At 37.9% G+C, this 22261-nt stretch overlaps 2 protein-coding genes across 5 annotated transcripts; one reads left to right on the top strand and one right to left on the bottom strand.

The window, feature by feature from the left end:
- Positions 1 to 9980: 9980 nt before the first annotated feature.
- On the bottom strand, positions 9981 to 10804 carry LOC103713022 (DNA polymerase delta subunit 4-like). Its single transcript, XM_017844254.2, has 2 exons — positions 10604 to 10804; positions 9981 to 10496 (listed from the first exon to the last, which is right to left on the bottom strand). Exons 1-2 carry the CDS (start codon positions 10773 to 10775, stop codon positions 10255 to 10257), a joined length of 414 nt encoding a protein of 137 aa, XP_017699743.2. The 5' UTR covers positions 10776 to 10804; the 3' UTR covers positions 9981 to 10254.
- A 4295-nt stretch (positions 10805 to 15099) lies between these two features.
- LOC103713011 (uncharacterized RING finger protein C4G3.12c) lies at positions 15100 to 21785 on the top strand. Of its 4 annotated transcripts, XM_026806907.2 has the most exons (7): positions 15102 to 15534; positions 16561 to 16807; positions 16937 to 17517; positions 17592 to 17786; positions 17886 to 18040; positions 20404 to 20556; positions 21412 to 21785. In XM_026806907.2, the coding sequence occupies exons 1-7, from the start codon at positions 15394 to 15396 to the stop codon at positions 21476 to 21478; spliced, it is 1539 nt and encodes a 512-aa protein (XP_026662708.2). In that variant the 5' UTR covers positions 15102 to 15393; the 3' UTR covers positions 21479 to 21785. The 4 variants fall into 4 exon arrangements, 3 of the variants coding, with proteins under 3 accessions (XP_026662707.2, XP_026662708.2, XP_008797985.2); XM_026806906.2 differs by having other exon boundaries at positions 15100 to 15534; positions 16561 to 17517; XM_008799763.4 differs by having other exon boundaries at positions 15103 to 15534; positions 16561 to 17517; positions 20404 to 20514.
- The last annotated feature ends 476 nt before the right edge of the window (positions 21786 to 22261 follow it).

The raw sequence follows: 22261 nt of genomic DNA, 5'->3' as shown, positions 1-22261 counted from the left end.
CTTAGTGATCTTCTAGGGCTCGTTTGGTTTGCGGGAAAAGAATGAGGAAAAGTGTGGTCAACGGGAAAGTAATGAAATGCCTCTTGTTTGGTTGGAGTTTTCAAAGGAGAGAGAAGGGAAAGTTGTATTCCCATGGGAATGTGATTCCCACATTTCATGGGAAAGTCTTTCCCATGAGGCGGGAATCGCTCCATTTTTACTTTTTTCCAAAAAGTCCCTTCAGCATTAAAGAAGCATTAAAGAGGCATTAAAAACCTAAATTTTATTAAGGGCATAATAGGAATTATATATAACTTTCCTAGGAAAGTGGATGGCCAACCAAACATAAGCATCTTGGAAATTTGTCACTTTTTCCTGGTCAACCAAACATGCCAAAAGTACTTTCCTAGGCATCCTCTTTCTAGGAATTTGTTTTCCAGAAATCATATTCCTAGGAAGAAAAATGCTTCCCGCGAACCAAACGAGCCCCTAGTGGATTGCTGTCTGCCCATGTCTTTCGTTGGTCCATTTTATTCTCGGGGGGAGGATCTTGTTCTAAAGTGCTCCACCAATCTTGACCTTCCAAAAGGATCGGGCGAAAATTCCCCAGCAGTGATGAACCAGTGAAATGAGCGTCTGGTGCGAAGTATCACGGCTTATGGTGCTCTAGTGGAGTAGCTTAATTCCTTTCTAGTCTGGGGAGATGCGAGGGCAGGGCACGCCATTTGAAGCCATTCGAGTAATGTATTCTTTGGTCTTTCTTGGTGCTACTTTCGATCGAGGCATCTCTCTCTCTCTCTCTCTCTCTCTCTTAATTGATAGGCTACTTCACAAAATTCTTAGCGCAAATACATCCACCGGCTTCATCTCTCTTTCTTCTTCTTTTTTTTTAATTAATTGGCAACTTCACCGAGTAATTGAGTAAGGCCCTGTTTAGAAAAGTTGTTGGTAATAAAGCTTTTGAAAGTAGAGCTATTGGAAATAGAGCTTTCTAAAGTAGAGCTTTTATAAAAAGTTGTTTACTGTTTGGTAACTATATTTATAAGGTATTGTGGCACTTACAAGTTGAGAAAGTATTTTTGTACAACAAAATTGCCAAAAAGGACATTGCATAGATTATACAACAGAACATAATAAAATATAACATATATTAATATATAAATATATAATATAGTATAATATTACTATAATGTAATATAATATTATTATAATATAGTAATATAACATTCTATACTATAGCATGATAATTTAATATAATATTAAATTATTTAACATAATATATCAATGTATTATGATATAATATAATATTATATTATATTTATAGTATAATACAGTAATAAAGATACAAAATATTATAATTATTAGAGTAAAATATTATATTATATTTATTTATTTATTTAGATCAAATTATTTGCCACTCATTCATTATTTTTCTTTTTATTTATTTATTGATTTTATTTAGTTATTTATTTATTATTTTATTTCATTGAAATATATTTATTTTATTATCTTATTTATTTATTTTATTTATTCATTTATTTATATACATATTTATTTATGCATTTATTTATTTTTTTATTTATTTTCTTTTTCTTTTCTTTTCTTTTTTTCTTCTCTTCTTTTTCTTTTCTTTTCTTCTTTTCTTTCCTTTTTCTTCTTTTTCTTTTCTTTTCTTTTTTTCTTTTCTTTTTTTTCCTTCCTCCCTCCCCTTCTTCTCCTTTCTGCTCCTCCTGCAAGGCCGACGGCGTTGGAAGGGAGCCGGGCCACAGCGGCCACGGAAGGGGGCCCGAGTAGAGTTGGGCATCGGGCCGTGCCGGGCCGGCCTGGCCCAGGCCCACCGGGCCCGAGGTCTAAACGGGCCGTGCCTGGCCCGGCCCGCTTATGAAGCGGGCCGGGCCAGGCACGGCCCGTTCAGCACAGAACAGTAGCCCGGCCCGGCCCCAGGCCCGTCTGGAGAGGGGGGGAGAAAAATAGCCGTTTCCAACAGCTATTTTGGAAAAATTCCAATTTTGCCCCTCCCAACAGTCCAAAAACAGCTAAATTGAGGGGTATTTTGGGAAAAAAAATTTTGGGCTTCTATAAATAGCCCTTTCCTCCCTCATTCTCACCACACCAAATCAACTATTCTCTCCTTCTCTACTACTATTATTTCTCTCTTCTAAAGTGCTCTTCTAGCAATTTAATTTTTAGTTTGCATTTAGCAAGTGTTCAAGTGCTACACAAGAGGAGGTTCCTGTTGAGAAGAGAAGATCACTCCTGTTGAGAGCACAAGAGGAAGCTCAGAATCTCGGCTCTGCCTCTGCCCTCCGACCCTCTACTCAATTCCTCCTTGTGGTTAGTTTTTATTTTTTGAATTCATCAATTTAGATATGTCATCTTTTGAGGAAAGTCAGTTTGGCATTCCTCCTGTTTCTGAGGGAGAAGAAACTAATCCCCAACCCCATGTTCCTAGTTCCTCTAGAACTAGTGAACCGAGTGAAGATCAAACCTCTTCTCGTAAGAGGACTAGTGCTGTATGGAATGAATTTGATAGAGTTATGTTTGATGGAGTCTGGAAAGCTAAATGTAAAAAATGTGTCAAACTTTATAGTTGTAGTAGTAGTGGGGGAACAGGGCATTTAAAAAGACATCAAGAGAGTCATAGGATGCATGATTCTCATGCTCAAACTCAAAGTACCCTTAATATACAAGGGGGATTACTTGTAGGTAATTTTGCATATAATCATGAAAATCAAAGAAAAGCACTTGTAAAATGGATAGTTAAGGATGAATTACCTTTTAGTTTATGTGAATCTGTTAATTTTGAAGAATATGTTCAATTAAACCTACAACCTGCTTACAAAAGAACTAGTAGGCATACATTTAGAAGAGTAGCTATGACTAACTTTTTAGCAATGAAACAAAGTTTAATTGAAACACTTTCTACTTTAAATGTAAAAATTTCATTAACTTCTGATATTTGGTTAGCATCTGTAGGTAGTAATTGTTTTATTGTCATTACTGCTCATTATATTGATAATGATTGGCAATTAAATAAACGTATTCTTGCTTTTCGTGCTCTTGATTTTCCACATTCTGGGCAACAAATTTCAAATGTCATTTATCAAACTGCATGTTCATATAATATTAATGATAAAATTATGTCTATTACTTTTGATAATGCATCTAATAATAATTCTGCTGTTGCATTATTAAAAGACTCATTGCATCTCATGTTAGATGGAAATTTATTGCATATTAGATGTGCATGTCATATCTTAAATCTTTCTGTTCAAGCTGGCATGGGCATGATTCAAGATGTGATTTCAAAAATTAGAAATGCAGTTTCTTTTATTCATGCTTCAAGATCAAGACTTCAAGAATTTAAGGAACTATGTATAAATCATGGTAAACGTTTTAAAAAATTTAAACTTGATGTAATTACTCGTTGGAACTCAACATATAGCATGATACATGATGCATACCCATATAAAAACTTATTAAGTGCATATATTAATGATCGTGGATTAGGCTTTACATTGATTGAACTGATTGGAATAAAGGAAAAATTTTGAAAGATTTTTTGCTTAGTTTTTATAATGCTACCAATGTTCTTTCTGGTATTTATTATCCAACTTCATGTTCATTTTTACAACAAGCATATATAATTAGTCAAAAATTTGCAGAACATAGATATGATGATGTTTTAATGCCTATTATTGACCTAATGGAATCTAAATGGAATGAGTATTGGGACAAGATATGTCCTATGCATAACTTAGCTGCTGTATTTGATCCTAGAGTTAAATTAAATGGCGTGCTAATTTTACTTGATGCATACTGTGAAAATATGAATCAAGATCCTGAACCTGCTAAAAATGAGGTAAAACAACTTCTTTATGATATTTATGCTATATATGATGAAAAAATTCGTGGATCTAGATTTTCCGTACAAACCTCTATTTCTTATTCTAGTAGTTCTCGTTCGTCATCTATTTTTTCATTCATTGCACAGAGAAAACACACACATGCTTCAAGTTTATCTTCATCTTCTTCATCTTTAAATAGTGAACTAGAATTTTATTTACGAAATGATCTTCAGTCTGCATATGATGAAAATCAAATAGAGAATCTAGATGTATTATCTTGGTGGAAGAGTGTTAGAAATCAATATCCTGTTATGTCTGCAATTGCACGCGATATTTTAGCTGTGCCGATGTCCACGGTAGCATTGGAATCCGCTTTTAGTGCAGGTCGGCGTGTTCTTGACGAAAAGAGAAGTAGGATGACGGGCGAAACGGTGGAGATGCTTCTCTGCTTCAAAGATTGGTTGGATGCTGAGGCACTACTGAAGAGTGAATACTGATTCAATGAATCACTGATGATTAGTAAGATTTCTTAATTTTTTATAATTGTACATTTTTATTGTATTCTGGAGGTCAGACCAAGGTCCAAACCTCGGCCCTTTCTTATTGTATTCTGGAGGTCAGACTAAGGTCCAAACCTCCCTTCATGTACCATTTTGATTTAAATTAATAAACTGGTAGGGGTCTATGCCAAACCCCCCACCATTAAGGTGGCTTTATATTAATAAATCCTTAGTTTTCAATATGTATTAATTTATTAAAAAATTTATGAAGCATTAATTTTTATGGAGACGGGCCGTGCCGGGCTAGCCCGCGGGCCGTGCCGTGCTTGGCCCGCGGGCCAAGAGCGGGCCGTGCCGGGCTCGGCCCGCGGGCCAGAAACCCGTGACCCAGTACGGCCCCCTTAAATGGGCCGTGCCAGGCACGGCCCGGTACTGTAGCTAGCGGGCCGTGCCAGGCACGGCCCGCTTCGTGCCGGGCCGTGCCGGGCCGTGGGCGGCCCGGCCCAGTGCCCAACTCTAGGCCTGAGAGGCGGCAGCCAAGGCTAGCCGCGGGAGGGGGCGGCCGCGGCTAGCTGCGGGAGGGGGCGGCCGCGGCTAGCTGCGGGAGGGGCCTAAGAGGGGGCCGCCATGGGGGCTTCGCTACGGCTCGCCTCCGCGGTCCCACGACTGGGATGCCATGGTCCTGCGGCTAGCGGAGGCCCGGCCACCCCACGGCCGAGCCTGGCCGCTCCACGAGCTGGCCGCATGCCACAAGTGGCGTCGCGACGACCTGTAAAGGGATCGCCGACCACGGGTGGTGGCCGGCGTGATGGCTTCCACCGTGGGCAGCCACGGGTTGCCTCCCAAAACAAAAACAAAAAAAAAAGAAATGGGCAGCCACGTTGAGAGGAAGAAGAAGATAGAGAGGGAGAGGGAGGGGATGGGTGAGAAAGGAAGAGGCAGATAGAAGATTTTGGGAGAAAAAAAGGGACTTTTAAATGGGAATATTTTGATCAAAAAAAAAGCTTCCCGACAAAGCTCAAAACAGCTTTTTGGAAAAGCTTCAAAATGGAATTTCTTTCAAAAAACTGTTTTAGTTTTCTAGAAAAGCTAAAACAATTTTCTGAAATTTTTACCAAACACCCTTTTTTTTATTCAAAAGTGCTTTTAGAGAATCAGAAAGTGATTTTCGGTCCTTCAAAAGTTTTTCCAAACAAGGCCTGAATATATCCACTTGTATTAATCACTCGAATATTATCAAAATATCATGATAAATAAAAAATGAATTCCACAACTTTAATATAGTATGCTCGCACGAAGCAATCTAATTAGCTATCTTATTAGTCTCACGAAATATATGTATGCATGAAGTAATACTCAATTGAATTCCATCTTTTTCACACTAGCTTTCTAAGTGCAGAGCATGGCAGCCCATCTTTCCTGAATTTTGAGGTTCAGAAAATATTTTCCAATCATGTGTTGCAACATGAATGGATAAACAGAAACGTGTGAATTTAGACCATTCGGAGAACCACCTCTGAGTGAAAGAGACGGAATTACCCCGTACTCTCCGAGATATATTACTTTTTATTTTGTTGTCTATATCCATACATCTTATATATAATACTTCCGTTTTTAGTACAAAAATAATAATAATAAAAAACCCGAAACGTGTGAAGGATTGAAAGCTACACACGGAGATAACATTGTACGCTTAACAAAAAAAAAGAAGTAAATTTAGACCGACTTGATCGAACACTTGAGTAAAAATGCACGAATTACCCCCTTTTTTTAAGCAAGTATTGCTAATTAATTTAGCTAGTCATCTCCCTCCCTTTCAAATGCCTCGGTTCCTTAGTCAGAATCACATAACTCAGCATTTCTCTTTCAATATACCACACAATGTTAACAAACTTAAAGATTAGATTCTGTGGATATGCCCACGTCGCATTCTATGTGATGGTGAAATTAAATCCGCCCTTAAGATTGCCTATCTAACATGGCACTGGTGACTCATAGATTCTTGAGATTTATTGAGAACCCCACAACTTTTATGATGTGTGAACCATGCCTGGATTGAGTTAGTTGCAGGCATAAATCATAAGACATGAATATGGAACTGTGAGCATAAGGTTATGTCGATAAGCATCTCCAAGCAATGGAAAGCTTCTCTCGTCTTTCGCATGGGAAGACATGCCTGTTCGAGGCTCCCCTAACACAAATTTCTACTCAGATGAACTCACCAGCAATTTGTACTGTGAAGAAGCTCAAAATTGATGGCTTTTTCGATAAATTCATTAAGCTCGCAAACGGAGGCTTCACAAAAAGGAGCAATATTAGAGGTGTTGTTCCTTTTCTACTATTGTTTTATTATTATAGTTGTTAGAATCATTATAGGACCATCGATTGATTGATTGTGCTAAATTTAGTCGGCCTTACCAAACTTCGTCAGATTCTTAGTACTATATAAAGGCTGCTCCTGTACATTATAATTGACAGATAGAAATATAAATCTCTGCTCTTATTCTTCTTTGTTCAATATGGTATCAGAGTCACCCATCATGTAATATGTGCCATCATCTTTTCTGCCATATTGTGGCTCACAGATCCTCTGTTTCTCCTACCTCATTTGAGAGGGTAGCTAGGGCTCCGACCTCGGCTACTTTCAAAGCCCCCTTCTTCTCATCGAAATCGTGATAAAACCCTAGCCTTCTTTTTTTCTTTTTTCTTTCTTTTTTTTTCATTATTTTTTATTTGATTTCCGATCGAAAAGTGACGTCGGCCCACTTGGATGCTATGGGGGCTCAGTGTTCTCTCTCTCTCGGTTTGCTTCACGTGGGGGAGGGTTGTTCCCAAGCCGAGAATAACACATACAAAAAAAAAACTCTTTTTCTTGTCGTGCCCTCCCTATTTCCGCGTGCTGGTTGTTCGCAGAGGCTCCCAAAGAAGGGGAAAACCCCTAAGATGGAACCGGCGAAGACCCGCCCGCATCCATCGTTCGCGCCTGCGCCGCCGCCGCCGACCACTACTCGATCTGGCGGAGAGGAGGATCGCAAGCACATCCACAGTCGCCGTCACACACCATATGGTCTCGTTAGAAGCTTGGCGAAGGTAAACTCGATAGGCGCGGTCTCACCCCAAATCCCAGCAACAGTGCGCCATACCGTTTCGTCAGAAGCTTGGCGAAGATAAACTTAGCAGGTGCGGTCCTGCTCCAAACCCCAGCAGCACGTCGCATCATCTCGTCAGAAGCTTGTCGAAGATAAACTCAGCAGGCGTGGTCCCGCTCTCGATCATGAAGACGTACATCTGCATGGCGCCACCCCAGTCCTCAATCTCCGATTTTATTTACTGCCTCCGACTCCATCATCCCTTGCTCTTCTTCTATGGTGCTTTTGTCTACAAGTATTGTCGAGCTTCAGTTGCCTTCTCTCTCAGCTCCTAATTTGCTACATCAACTTTTGAGCTACTACTCCAGCTCTTCATCTAGTAAGTCAGTTTTTCGATCCATTCGTGATCCAATTTTCAAACTCAAGTTGGCATGTATAGTACCATCTTGAGTTTGAGGAAAAATATTAAAATCATTGTAGGACCATTGATTTATTGATTGTGCCAAACTTAGTCGGCTGTACCAAACTTCACCTTGATTGATTTGTGATTACTTGTATCAAACTTAGTCGGCCTTACCAAACTTCGTCAGCTTTCTAGTACTATATAAAGGTTGCTCATGTACATTGTAAAGACGGGTAGAAATATAATTCTCTTTCCTTATTCTTCTTTTTCCAACAATGGTAGAGTCAAAGAACCCTAGAGAATGAATTAAATCATTAAACATGATGTTTTCTGGCAGCTACTCATCTTGGAAGACATGAATAAAATGTAAAAGTGGAGGCAACTAAAGAACAGGCAATAACTAGCATTTTGACTTGGTATGATACACATCATGATAGTACTATTTTTTGTGCAATGTTGTGCTGCCAATTGATACCATGATACCACACTAACAGACAGTGTCAATGCTGATAGATTATCATTTCAGAACTAAAATGAACAGGTACCTCCATTACGGTCACTGATTGCACAAGATTGCGTATCATATAACCAGTAGGCAAGAGACATTTTGGCATGCGAACTCAAATCAGCTTCGTGGCTGATAATTAGTTAAACATCAAACATATATACTCTGATACACATCAGCTGGAATCGGAATTATAAATATAATGCAGGATTGGAACAGAAATTGGAACAGATTCTTCTGCTCTCTTCTTGTTCCGCAAGAAGTCAGAAGCGTACAGTGTTATTCACTTTGATGCACCAAATTCTACTCTCATAATAACTCAAACTTTATTTCAATGCTTACTCTTATAAACGTGCAATAAAATCTTTTGCTTCCAATTTCGCAATTCCAAAAACTTATCCATTGTTTCATTAACTTACCATTCAGCATAGCAAAATAACAAAAGTGTATTTCCAATAACATGTACTTCTTGATCCACTCTCAGAATTACTGCTTCATTTTCTGTGGTTCTTTCAATTATATTTATACTCTGTCTCCCTCTGCAACTATTACTCTCTTCATGTGTTTTACTTATGTAAGTCTATATTTGTGTAGAGACATTATATTAACTTGTATTGTCTGTGTTGAACAGCGTGCAAAATAATTTATTCACTCACCTTCACTGGGAAAAGAAAAGTTAACAAATAGTGCTGCCATGGCGCATTCTAGCCACCATTTCATTAAGTTTCTCATTTCCGATATTTGTTCATGGTTTCCTATATAGAAATATCTCAAAGAGATTTTTTTGGTAAAAGAATTACATGATACTGAAAATTGCTTTCATAAATCAAATAATGAAAAAAAAGAAGTGATAGCAATCCGCTGTTCCAGAATTTTAGTTGAACTTATAGCTCTTAAATATTTTCAATCATGAACTTTTTTGTACAGATACAAGGATTTGGAAAAGCTTCAATCAACAGCAAGTGTAGTGGAAATAATTGGTGTACAAGAATCTGTCTGAAAATGCATACAACATGACCCACTGGTTATGTTTTGTGGTACATTTTGCTGAGCATGGACGTGAAGTAGAAAATTCAGTATCCTACCAAATTTGATCTTTAAAAAATAAAGAAAAAGAATGTAGCCATGTAATTTCCTCTTTTAATACGCAAGAAAACTATTAAAATCCAATTATCCACTGCTAATCAGGATTTCAATATCAAAAACTTGATAAAACAACTAAATACTATGGACTAAAGCCTTTTTCTTTCAGAGAGAAACCTCCATCATTCAAGCCAATATTTTAGGCACAACCACAAGCTAACAAGGGTATCTATCAATCAGGTCCAGAACAGAATACTTGAGATATCTGAACAAAGATACACCAAGGACATGCATGAATGTTTAAGCATTCAGTCACCTCCATCTTTTCCTTTTGTTTCTTTCTCTGTTTCTTCTTATCTCTATGGAAGAAGGTGACAGAAACTAGTCTTCACTCGTCCTATGACTCAAGAATTTATTAATCCTGGTACTTTACTGCCAGCAAAATATCAGAATCGCTTGAATTTTTTTTCAGACCCTGTATCATTCCAAGGAGATCCCATCTCTGTTATTAGCTAATTCCAAATTTCATCCCTCCTGATAATTAGCATAGCATTACCGTACTCTGATACCATATATAAGAAAAAGTATTCGTTATAACTGATAACCTTAATTCACAAACAACAGGAGCATACCACAATATAGGAAAAACCATAAATTTCGACACTTGAAATCAACGAAACGTCATAACTAGTAGTCGAAAACCTTTTATACACAAAAAAAAAAAAAAAAACAAGCAGGAGGCTGTAACTATCTTTTTCACCACCAAATTTTTGTTTGCCTCCGATAACTAAGCTCAAAAGAGTACCTTTTCTTGGTCGTAGAATAAAGATTGGGTGATTTGTTTCTTCTAGACTCGGCCCTCCCAGAGGCACTCCAGCGCGGGGTTTGGCTTAGTCTTTGGCTCCGCCGAGCGGCGGCGGAGCTCGTCCTGCCACACGTGGCGGAGGAGTTCGCCGAGATCCGGTGGCGGGTGGAGACCCATGGCGGCGGCGCGCTCCCAGCGCTGGAGACGAGTGAGGCCGAGGCAGGGCCCGTACCTCATGTCCATATCGAACTGCCGAAGCTTCTCCTCCTCTGGCCCATAATCATCTAATGAGAGAAAAGACATAATATAAGATCGATCGACTGAAATTACCGAAGAAAAAATCGACTAGGGTTAGGGTTAGGATTTTGGAAGGAGGAAAGACGGGACGGACCTTGGAGATCGGGGGAGCCGTGGGAGATGAGGAAAGGGTTCTGGGCCGCGTCAGCTCCCAAGGTGGCGCCACCGTCCGGGGGCTTGCCGGATTTCTTCTTGGCGGAGGAGGAGGAGGCGGCGCCGCCCTTCTTCCTTTGCCGGTAGAAGCCCTGGATGTCGCCCGATGCCATCTCTCTCCTTCGAAATTTTTTTTGGTTTTGCAATTAAAAAAGGATGAGTGCTTCTTTCTATTTAAAGGGAGGGGGGCCTTCCACGTGGATGGCTCCTACTTCATCATCACTAGTTCGCTATTATTAGAGCTACCGAAAACAGTTGACAGCACGAATCTCCATCGCTAGTAGCTCCTCTTTTCTCTCCTTTAGGTGGCCCGTGTGAGGTCGCTTTAGCGATTACAAGTGATCTTCACTTCAGAATAATCAGGTTAGATCTAAAATAATCATATTTAATGCACTATATTCTGGTAATTAAAAATTTCTGGATATTCGCAATTAACTTATTTTGTATAGTATAAAGATCTAAAATCACTCGCCATATAATACCAAAACTACTTCTAATAAAAAATTAGACGAAGTTTGAGCAATTTTTTCCTCCAAATTGAAGGGCAACTTTGTCCAAAAATATTAGCCCAATAACACTATCTTTGGGTGATTTTGGATACCCATCCTTTAAAATGGGTTTTTCATCATCAAGTTGGATGGTAATTTAAAGAGTGGGATGATTTAGGATCACTAGGATGTAACTGTAGACAATGATCTCATTATCTTCACTGACATCAACCTTGATTTTGGGGTTAGCACCCTATACCAAACACCTAACCTAAGATGAAAGGCATGGGGTGATCCTACGTGGTTCAATGGATACTCTCCATTAGGATTTGGAAGATCAACTTTGATGGTTCCTTAGAGATAATCAAGATGCCGCTAGGTTTCTGCTAGAGACCACCATGGTTGACTTCTCTATATTGGTTGACTTCTCTATGTTGGTAATAGGACTTCCCAACTATACCTATTTCTATGACCGAGCTAAGAGTGGCCTAAAGAGGAATTATAGTTGTGGTCTTCACTTTAAAATGTAGAAGATGCTTAGTTGAAGGCGACTCTAGGATCTATGGGAAATCTTCTTCAAGGCTCTAGCGTAGTCATTAATCCTCTTCTTGTCGATATTTTTTATCTCTCTACATCTTTGAATTTTTTTGCTGCTAGTTATATTTTTAGAAAGCTAATTCTCCTGCAGATTAGCTGGCAAGTAGAGATTTTAATTATGATATCCCACAAGTACTACTATGCATGCGAAGTTGGCTCTATTATTATATGAGATTTTATTGTGTACAATTTCACTAAGATTGTCTTAAGGGTGTTTTTTATCCATTTTTTCAAAAAAACCCCTCAAAACCTAAACGATATAAGAAATGGATGGAGGGGAATAGGGTTTATTAGATAGTGTAGCAGCCTTTGTAAATTGTAACTGGTAAGAGATTTGTTGTGTTTTCCCCAAATCTCTAAAGCTATTAAACAAAAAGAAAAGGGAAAGTTCTAACCCTCTCCAAAATTCAGGAAAAAAATGCCAGAAAACAAGAGAGTCTTATGTTGTTCTAGTTGGTTAATTTGATTGGTGCAAAATGAAAGGCTTTTCAAAGGTAACAATATGCCAACACAAATATATCAGAAAACGTAATTCAGATGGCAATGGAGCACAAAAGAGCTACCACAAATTATGATTTCTTCCTTAGGTTACCAGGCACCCCCTCCTTACCTTTGCTTGTAGTTTCTAAGCAAGAAGACCATTACACGGTTAATAACTACTATGAAGATGATCGATCCCTCTAAGATTTATATGGAAAGGAGATTCAAACACTCCAATATCATGGATTAATGGACTGCCCTTCCTAAGGACTATATGGAAAATTACAGACACATTGCCTTGCATGCATCTCACTTCTGTAGTGAAGGGAAGCAACCAGCTGACTGGTTGGCTGGACAAGGGGTCAATGGTTTAACTTCTTTGTTTTTGATCTATTTTGTGTTGCGAATGCAAACTGACAGGGGTGCATCTAGTTAAGAGAAAATAATAAATTTAAGGTTTATCATTACCTTTCAATAACAACAACAACCAAAAAAAAAAAAAAAAATCCACTACTGCTACAGGGGTGCACCGAGATGGGCGCTTATGAATGAGGTCTAAAAAAAAAGAGTGGTTGTGATTAGCTGCATGCATGGCCATATGGTACATATGGTGTAGGGTATAATTTCTTCAACTCTTGACCGGATTTTATGAAGAGGATAAAACTATTTGTTTAGCTCAACCTATTTTTATGGAAAAAAAAAATCAAGGCAAGAGATAAGGTGGCTGTCCCACGTCACATTCCATTATTTTCTATATCTTCTATTGCAATAAAAATAGCAATCACTGATGCCTTTGTTGATCTTAACTTTTAAATAGATTTTTTTAAAATAAAATAAATTATTATAATAAATTGCTAAGCCTAATTTTTTCTAACTAAAAAGCTTTGTTGAATGCAGAGGAATGAAAGGAGGTGGAATTTTTGATGAAGGTTGAATCATCAATGGAATCTAGGCTATTTTGCTTCTCTAGAGAAGACCTCTCCTTCTTCATTACTAATAGTGAAATTAATGAATACTCAGCAATAATAAATAGAAAATCCACTGGCCACAATTTATGAAGAAATTATAACCTATGCTGCATGCACTATACAGCCGACCACATAGCCAATTATAGCCGATGTAAGGGTGTGTCGAGATAAGTGCTTATGAATGAGGTCTAAAAAAATGAGTAGTTGTGCTTGGCTGCATGCATGGCTATATATTACATGCAGTGTAGAGTATAATTTCTCTAATTCTTAGCTAGTGTTTTAAAATTTTAATCTTTCTTTGAGCTGTTTGTAGAAGAAGATAAAGTTATTGATTAGCTGAATCTATTTTTATAAAAAAAAAGTTTAAAAAATTCAAAGCAAGAGATAAGGTGGCCTATTTTTATTTTCTATTACAATAAAAATAGCAATCATTGATGCTTTTTTATTCTTAAATTTTAAATAGATTTATTTAAAATAAAATAAAATTATTATAATAAATTGCTAAAAAAGTCTTTGTTGAATGCAAGAAAAGGAAAGAATGTAGAATTTAGCTTCCTCGCTTCTTTGAAAGAGACCTCTCCTTCTTCATTTCTAATAGCGAAATTAATGGGTACTCAAAAACAATAAATTATCATGTTAATATATGGTGGTTTATTTTTCAGCCGAATGGAGATTTGAATTTTAAAAAGTTTATTTCATTCATATAAATATTAAAATATTAACAATGATTATTTCTTTTGTTATATGGCAGCTATTACAACGGAATTACATTCGGAGAAAACTCCAAATCTACTCAAATGGCCGACATGTACCCTGTGATATTTTTTTTGGTACAACAATAGGAGGAAGGGAGGGATCAGCCTCCACTGGGCCCTCCTTTCATCAGAAAATATTCGATACAAGTTGCAAGTTTTTGCGTACCTTCTCTGACCCGTGGGCTCACCTCACTGCGCTCACCGCCTCACGGTGTGGGTACGTCACTACAGCGCTACCTCGGTACAGATGAAAGGAAAGCACATCCGCCAATGAACCATCCAGGCATGGAGCATCCGGTCCTCTAATTTAATCATCGCCTGCGCATTTCGAACTCGGACAACTTAATTGAATTATCGTTTTTTTACCATCAGGCTACCACCTTGGTGGCTATCCCGTGACATTATAAACCAGCTAGTGAGCGGATCGCCTTCCAATCATTCAAAATGCCACTTTGGGGGAACCCAAAGAATCGCCGCGGCGAAGAGCTACGCCCCTGCTTTGTTGCCCCATAAAGGGCAAAAACTATACTGCGACACTGCACGGTTCAATTCCTCCGAAAGTCCAAAACCTTTCGGAGCGTTGGCATTTATTTCCGTGAGATCCAGATTCCGCTTTTACCCTCAATGGGTTTTAAATTTCTGGCGAACTACCTGGGGACCAATAAATTTTGCATTCAAAGCTACATTCACTGGCATTCGGGTGGACACCGGGAATCGCCTACACCAGGCGTATTCTTCGTGCTATTTGCCTTAAAAAAACTCGCAGGGAGAGTACAATTTTTACCGAATTATGTATGTTTATATAGGGACAAATAGTGCTGCTGGTCGGATTATTATTATTTTTAATTTATTATTTTTAAAAATTTTATTTGGATGGATGGTAAATTTGTGCCTTAATTTTTATATAATTTTTTATTTTTTAATTTTATTGGCCGTATCCATATTTATTGTGATATTTTTAAATTGGTGAAAAATTATGATTTTTTTAACTATTTATGTGTATTGAATGTCTGGACCACGAACTGAAAAAAGCCCTTTAGAAAAATTATAGAGTTGTCTTTTTTTCTTTTTTTTTTTCTTTTGTTGTTTTCAATATTGGATGTAATTATGCAAGAGCTGTGCCGTTGCTATAAATAAATAAAAAAAAACCCGACATTCGCTCTCTCTAAATTTATGATTTACCCCAATAAAGCCGAAAGATAGAAGCGTTGGTGATTGAAAAGCTAAGCCCACCCGCGGAGATTGTATCGCGCTCATGCTTCGGCGTAGAACTCGGCGAAGAAGAGAAAGACAAACATTTAAAATATAACAAAAGAATGATTGATCGATCTCGGCTCTCTTCTTCTTTACCTTGGTCTCCGATCGCTTTCTAAATCTTTCCAGGGTTCGGCATCGCGGGATCGGGACGGCATTAGGTTGCATTTCAATTGGTGGGTGGAGGAGATGGGATCGGGGAGCAGCAAGGACGCCGGGGCGGCGGCGGCCTCGTCGTCTGGTGGAGGACTACGGAAGGCGAGATCCGGAGGGGCTAGGGTTCTCAACTCTTCTTGCTTTGGCCTCTCATCAGCTATCTGGGATGATCGGGTGAGTTGTTTTATGTTTTGACCTTCTTTTTTTTTAAAAAAAAAATCCCATTCTGATTTGGCTTTTGAGTTGCTGGATCATGCGTCGTCCTTATCTCGCTGATAGAATCGAAAAATTTGGAAGAAGCTGGAAGCTCAGTCTAGTTTTATGGCAATCTGGGCTGATGAGAGGCTTCTCTTTTTGAACAAAGATGAGAAGCTTCTCATTTAAGAAAGTTGGGACCTTTGCGCTTCAAATTGATGGTTTCTGAAATATTCCGAAGTTGGTTCGTGATTTTGTTTTTAGAATGCTGAATTTTGTCATTATGAGTGTAAAAATTGGAAGATACTGAAAGCTTTGTTTAGTTTTACAACAATCTTCAATTACTGGGATCATCTCCCCGAAGGGAGGTAACGAACTTCTATTTATGAGATGATTGGTCTTGAGTCTTTTTGCTGACTGGTGATATGTTTAGTAGTCTGGATTCTCAAGTTATTGATTTCTCTGCTGAACAAAGTTGCAAGCTGTCTGGAGTGGTAATTGTTATATTTTTGAAACTCTCAAAGGTATTGAGTTCTTTTTTCTTTTTTTTTTTGGTGTGTGTGTAACGAGTCTAAATCTGCTCGACTAATTCCAACTAGATGGCACATTTACATTTGGTTTCTAGGATAACGTATGATTGACCAAGAATTGGGCGGCAGCGCAGATAATGGCTTTCCAATTTTCATTTTGTTTTCCCTAGAAAGATATAGTTTTATTCATTATTCTATTCATTTTTTTCTCTTAATTCAATTTCTTGCAAGTGAATTGACTCATGGATTGTATCAACCTAGGAAAGTTTGATAAAAGATAAACTGCATGTAAAGGCAATTGAGTTGGCTTGCTTATCAACCTTATGTCTTGTCTGACAATTTCTGCACTTGTCATTGTCATTCCAAAGATTGGATTATGTTGGTTTTGCATCCTAAGTTATGCATTCTTATTGGAAGGATCAGTTTTAAGAGCTTCGAGAATTGAAACTAGCATGGGCTTTGATTTCATTTTCAGAAGAAAGAAGAGAATGGAAGATGTAGAAGCAATATTTGTGGGGGTGAAGTGGAGAGTAAAGCCTTTGGAAGGAATCATGAAGGCTGCGGGAAGCTTAGCATTGCCCAACCTAGTAAAATGCCCTCGTTGACTTCTTTTGATGATGAACGAAGTGGAGAAGATCAAGATGGGGCACTGCAAATTGGTTTAGGTGCCAGCAGCAGCTCTTCTGCAACAGCTGCTGTTAGCCGATCATCAAACACTTCAGGCAGGTTCTCTCATTTTGGTTTTTTCTCAGATGGAATTAATTTTAGGTTAAACAGAGCCGTCAGTTTGGGGTCATCAAGGGCCGACTCTCTCTTCTCAGCTGGTCTCTCCTTTCCAAACAATGATGCAGGTGATCATGCTATTGTTGATGTTGATAGTTCTCTAAATAATGTGAACGATACTCATGAGAGTGTCATTGTGGAAAATAATTCTCCCCAAGATGTGGTCAGAAATAATGAAAGGGTTGAGGCTACATTTGGTCGATATTCTCATACCAATCATCTAGAATCTGAAAATGCTGAATTGAGGTATTCTAATAGACGGCTTGGACCACAAGAACCTTTAGAAAGCAGTTTGCAGTTTAGCCGAGCACTTAGCGTTGGACGGCTTCGTGATAGAGTTCTTCGAAGGACTTCATTATCTGAGGGAGTATTTGGTCCTGTCCATCTAGAGGATAGGTCTGCTGGGTCTACGGGGCAGGTTAACGGGAGACGACTCTTGGGTGGTACAAGAAGATCACAATCCTTTTCCAACAGGAACGATGATGTGCTGCAAGATCCGTCTAGTACTCACCCTTACCCAATAGCTGGCACTTCGGGCATGAATGCTGATCATGACTCAGAAACTCCGCAGCCAAGAGAAACCAGTAATCATGATTTACTGGAACACAGGTCTGCATTCCTTGAAAGGAGAAGGAGAATAAGATCTCAGGTAAAGTTAATGGGGTTTGCTTTCTACTTTCATGTATATGTAACATATTCATGAATAATTAATTCTTTTAGCAGGTGCGGGCCCTTCAGCGATTGGGTAGCAGGTTTGAGAGTTTATCAGGTCATGACAGATCATGTATATTATCTGGGCAACATCGAACTGGTTGTAGCACATGCAGAACAAACAATCGAGCTGCTAATCCTGATGATGACACAAGTGCTAGAGCTAGCATATCAAGAATTGTTATGTTAGCAGAAGCACTTTTTGAGGTATAATGAAATTCTTATGAGAATTTCTTGTATAATGTTTCTTGGTCATGCTTTACAGCTTGGTCAAGGGTAATTTACTTTTTTAACCATTTTACTTAGGTTTTGGATGAAATTCATCAGCAGTCTGTAGTTCTCTCATCTCGGCCATCTTTTTCCTCTATTGGATCTGTTCCTGCTCCAAAGGAGGTAGTAGAATGTATGCCAATAAAAGTATACATGAAACCACATGAACACCAAATTGACGGGGCTGCACAGTTAGTAGTCCTTTGCCTTAAAACTTACTTTCTCTTTCCCCTCAAGCTGTCATTTTTTCTACTGAGTTAGAAGGCCTTGATTTAACATTTGCTCTTGCATTAATGGAACTTGTTTAGATGATAACCTCTCTATCTTGCAAATACATAACTGAAATGTATTATTCATCGGTAAAGTATGCATACATTTGACAAGAATAGTGGTTACAAATCATCACTCATAATTCACATTTATCAAATTGCCGTTATATTTTTTCTATGTTTTAAATAAAATATACAAATGATTTAGAAATGTTTACACAATTTTACTTATCTAATAAGAAAATTGTATATACTTATGGGATTTACCATTGTGTTCGTTCATCTATGCGTACGCATGTCAGTTTGCTATTTAACTAAATAACTTGTAAAATTTTAGAAACCAGGAGCAATGCTAGGATATAATTGAGTTGCAATGGATGTTATGGGAGTCATGATTGTCGGAAATTATCAGTAAGACATACTAGACCAACATAATCAAATGGTACTATCATACATATAAATCAAAATTTCAGAACCTATAGCCCTTGCCGTCCTTCATCACTATTTCTAAGATCAACTCAAAGGTCATCTTTTAAACATAGCATTTAGTGAACATAATTCAGTTAAATTGTTTGTTATAAATTAATGAGATTTTGTAATTTGCTTTAATAAGATAGTGTTGTTATATTTTCATTAAAAATTCTAGATGCTGCTGCTATACAACAAAATTTGGAACTTTATGATATTAAATATTTCAGACGATGAGCCTTGGCACAAAGATAAAGTTGCTCTATTGTGACATGGAGGTCACATATTAGAAATATAGAAATAGCCTCTCCGCATGCGGGGTAAAGCTGCACACATCCAACCCTCCCCAAGCCTCGTAATGATGGGAGTCTTGTGCATTGAGCTGCCCTTTTTTTATGATATTAAATACTGTATCAGTTAATTAATCTTTAAGTTACATATCACCTGATACAATATGTTTTATATGGTGCTTGTGGTTATAGTTACTCCACTCAGTTTGGTAATGTCACTATGGATTAATAACTGACTTGGAGCATCCATGATTCTTCATCAAAATCCATAGCATGACCAGTCTTATTTTTATGTTATTCTATGAGAATAGGTTGCTGTTTTGAATCCTTTGTCAATGTTTTCCTTTGTTGTTTCGGTATATAGAGTCTATCTATGAAGAAAATGAGAAGTTAGTTTATTGGTAGGGAGTCTGATTTTTATGTTATTCTATAAGCAGTCTGATTTTTTTGTTATTCTATGGGAATAGGCTGCGGTTTTGGATCTTTTTTCTATATTTTCCTTTGCTGTTTCAGTATATAGAGTTTATTTATGAAGAAGATGAGAAGTTAGTTTATTGGTAGGGAATATTAGTTGTTAGGCCCACATATTAGCCAAATGTTATCAAGAACATTCTTCTCTTCTCTTTAATTTCTCTTGAGGCCAGTCACCATTAGTGCCTGGGTTCGTCAATTGAAACTAGTTTTCTTAGATTGTCAATTGTCATTATTCAAGTCTGGTGTTGATAAGGACTTGTTACTGAAGATTAGAAGAGAGAAAACAGGATGGTTCTGCTGGCCAGAGAGAATGCAAGTTTCTGGTAGCTGCAGATACTACATACCCACCTTGAGACAGAATGCAGCCAGCTGCATCCAAAGGCGGCCAATGCATCTCGAGGAAGGTTAGAAAGGCATGCATGGCCAGGCCAGAAGAAAGCTGGCCAGCTTGGTCAGCCAGCATCCTTGAAAATGATATCTATTCATTTGCGACGGTGACGCTCTCATGTCTCCTCCCTCTCTTGACTTGAATTTTATCTCTTTTGTGTTCATTTCCCCTCTTTAACTTATAGTTATGGAAAATATCTCTACAATTTGCTTTCCATTAAGACCAGGTGTGGAATCTAAATCAGTGATGCCCTCTAAAGCGGTCCTGATCTACAAAGATCAGATTGACTGGTGTTAAAGCATCAACTCCTGCTTATAGAGCACCACATCTGAATCAGGCTTAATTTGGTTTAAGTGATAAGATTGGAAGGTTCTATGATCATATGTCTAAAAAAGTTTAATCTATATGAATTTTTTTTAGGAATAGAAAATGCAGTTAACAAGCTAGTTTTCCTTTATGTACCATGTGCTTGTGATATGACTTGCATTTTCTTTTAATGATTGGTTTTATCCTTCTGGTAGAATGTGCTAGATTCTAATTGCAATTTTTCCTTCTCTTCATGCAGCTTAGAAGTCTTTTCGCTCATAATTTGTTATTGTTGGATTTTCTGTATTTGCTTCTCTAAACTTAGTAGGCATTGACCTTGGGTTTCGTTTGGTTGACAGGTGTTATATTTGCCTTGTGGAGTATGAAGAAGGAGATTGCATCCGAATACTGCCTTGCAATCATGAATTTCACCAAACATGTATAGATAAGTGGTTGAAAGAGATTCACAGGTATTTTTTAATCCGATCCACTGTTCATCCTGCAATTACATGGTCTGATACTTATTGTTTTCACAGTTACTTCTGCTATTGTTGTATGATTAATGTCAGAACCTCTTAAACTGGATTTAGATAATTTATTGTTTATAACTTGAGGATACTCCAATTTCTTTGTAATTCTTTCGTATGATTCTTTTTAGCTGATTCTGTTCTAGTTCTCTTCCTGGTTGATTCCTTTTAGTGCTTGTTGAACCTCATTAGATTCTTTTCATCCTTTAGTTTAACCACTCATCCATAGCTTTGTTATTTTTGTTTTTAAGTTTATTTCTTACGGCCATGGTAAATTTGCTAAATGCAAAAGGTATTCTTGATCTGCATATCTCAAACACACTGTCAATTACTCATGAATTATGAGAAGTTCCAGAGTAACCCAATTATTATCAATTTAAAAGAATGGCTCAAGCATCTCCTTTTGTATGTTTCCAACTTTGTTCCATAGTATATTATGCTTATTTCAGTTTTATAAACCACCATATCTTCTTAGTTGCTAATTAGCTGGCTCTGGCTGTTTGAGCTGTGCTGTGGTTTTATCTGTTGGGTGCCAATTAACAGCACTTGATATATTTATGTGTTTGTGGTTGTTTTCATTGGATCTAATATTTAATCTGCTGTGCATTTATAATCACAATTATTATGCCTAGTTAGCTTTATGGCTAACTAGCGAAGTTGAGAAACCCATTATATTATAAGTTTTTTGTGATCATGATGTTATAAATCCTTACACAAGAATGGAAGAAATATCTCCTACACGTTTTTTTTTTCCTTTTGATTTTTTCTTCTCTAGCCCTAAGAACCTTTACATGCAAGCGTATTTGCTCAATGTGAAGATTTGTTTTGTTGTTGCTGTAGGGTTTGTCCACTTTGTCGTGGGAACGTTTGCAGATTGGATGCATCAAGCACAGAGAAGCTTTGTTGAAGCAGATCTGTGAAATCTCCTGCACTGAACAGTTCCGCTCTGCTCCATGCATTCATGGGACTGGTGGATTTTTCTGCCTCCTTCAAGAAACCAAAGCAGGTTGCACTGTGTTATTAGACTGCAACCCTTAGCTTTGGGTCCCCATGGCCTTTCCTCATGTAATCATTCAATTCTTAATTTTATGAATGGCCACTGTCCCAATTTAAAAGCTTTGCAACGCAAAGGGAGACCAGGAGATTCTGAGATTATTTGAAACAGGGGAATTTGATTAATATCTTTCAGCGAAAATTTCTCTATATTGTGATCTGGTTACTGATTTCTTCCCTAATTGCTCACCCTGCTTTTTTTGGCTACTACCCTTTTCCCCCACATTAACCTTATCCTTTGTTTAGATAAAAAGCAAACAAATAGATTTCTTTCCTTATTTGGAGGCTGCCAAAGATTGTTCATGTACAGCAAACATCAAATTTTGGACTGATATTTGGCTTCGAGACCATCCTCTCTAGTCTCTAGTATGTCGGAGAAGGAAGATACAATGGCCTCTCTTTGGAATTGTTCCTCCAACTCCTGGTTGATTCCCACAAGCCTGTTTCTAAAATGACCTTGAATGATCTAAAAGGCCATTCAACCAACTTTTTATTAGTACTACATTATCCATTTTTTATGTGCCTTGGATAAATACTATGAGAAACTTACACATAGGTTTATATGTTTGCTAGTGGGGCTGTGGAACATAAGGTTCAATTCATGTGCTCTCATTTTATTTAAAGTTTCCCTGGGGTG

This window comes from Phoenix dactylifera, chromosome 5, assembly GCF_009389715.1.
Source record: "Phoenix dactylifera cultivar Barhee BC4 chromosome 5, palm_55x_up_171113_PBpolish2nd_filt_p, whole genome shotgun sequence".
NCBI lineage: Eukaryota > Viridiplantae > Streptophyta > Magnoliopsida > Arecales > Arecaceae > Phoenix > Phoenix dactylifera.
This window is presented reverse-complemented; position numbering and strand designations above follow the sequence as displayed.

Bases quoted from the DNA above. Each gene is read 5' to 3' on its own strand.
- LOC103713011 (XM_026806906.2), top strand. From the start codon at position 15,394: ATGGGATCGGGGAGCAGCAAGGACGCCGGGGCGGCGGCGGCCTCGTCG. The intron at 15,535-16,560 runs GTGAGTTGTTTT...TTTCATTTTCAG, and splicing joins CAGCTATCTGGGATGATCGG to AAGAAAGAAGAGAATGGAAG. The intron at 17,787-17,885 runs GTATAATGAAAT...CATTTTACTTAG, and splicing joins TAGCAGAAGCACTTTTTGAG to GTTTTGGATGAAATTCATCA.
- LOC103713022 (XM_017844254.2), bottom strand. From the start codon at position 10,775: ATGGCATCGGGCGACATCCAGGGCTTCTACCGGCAAAGGAAGAAGGGC. The intron at 10,497-10,603 runs GTCCGTCCCGTC...TTCTCTCATTAG, and splicing joins CGGCTCCCCCGATCTCCAAG to ATGATTATGGGCCAGAGGAG.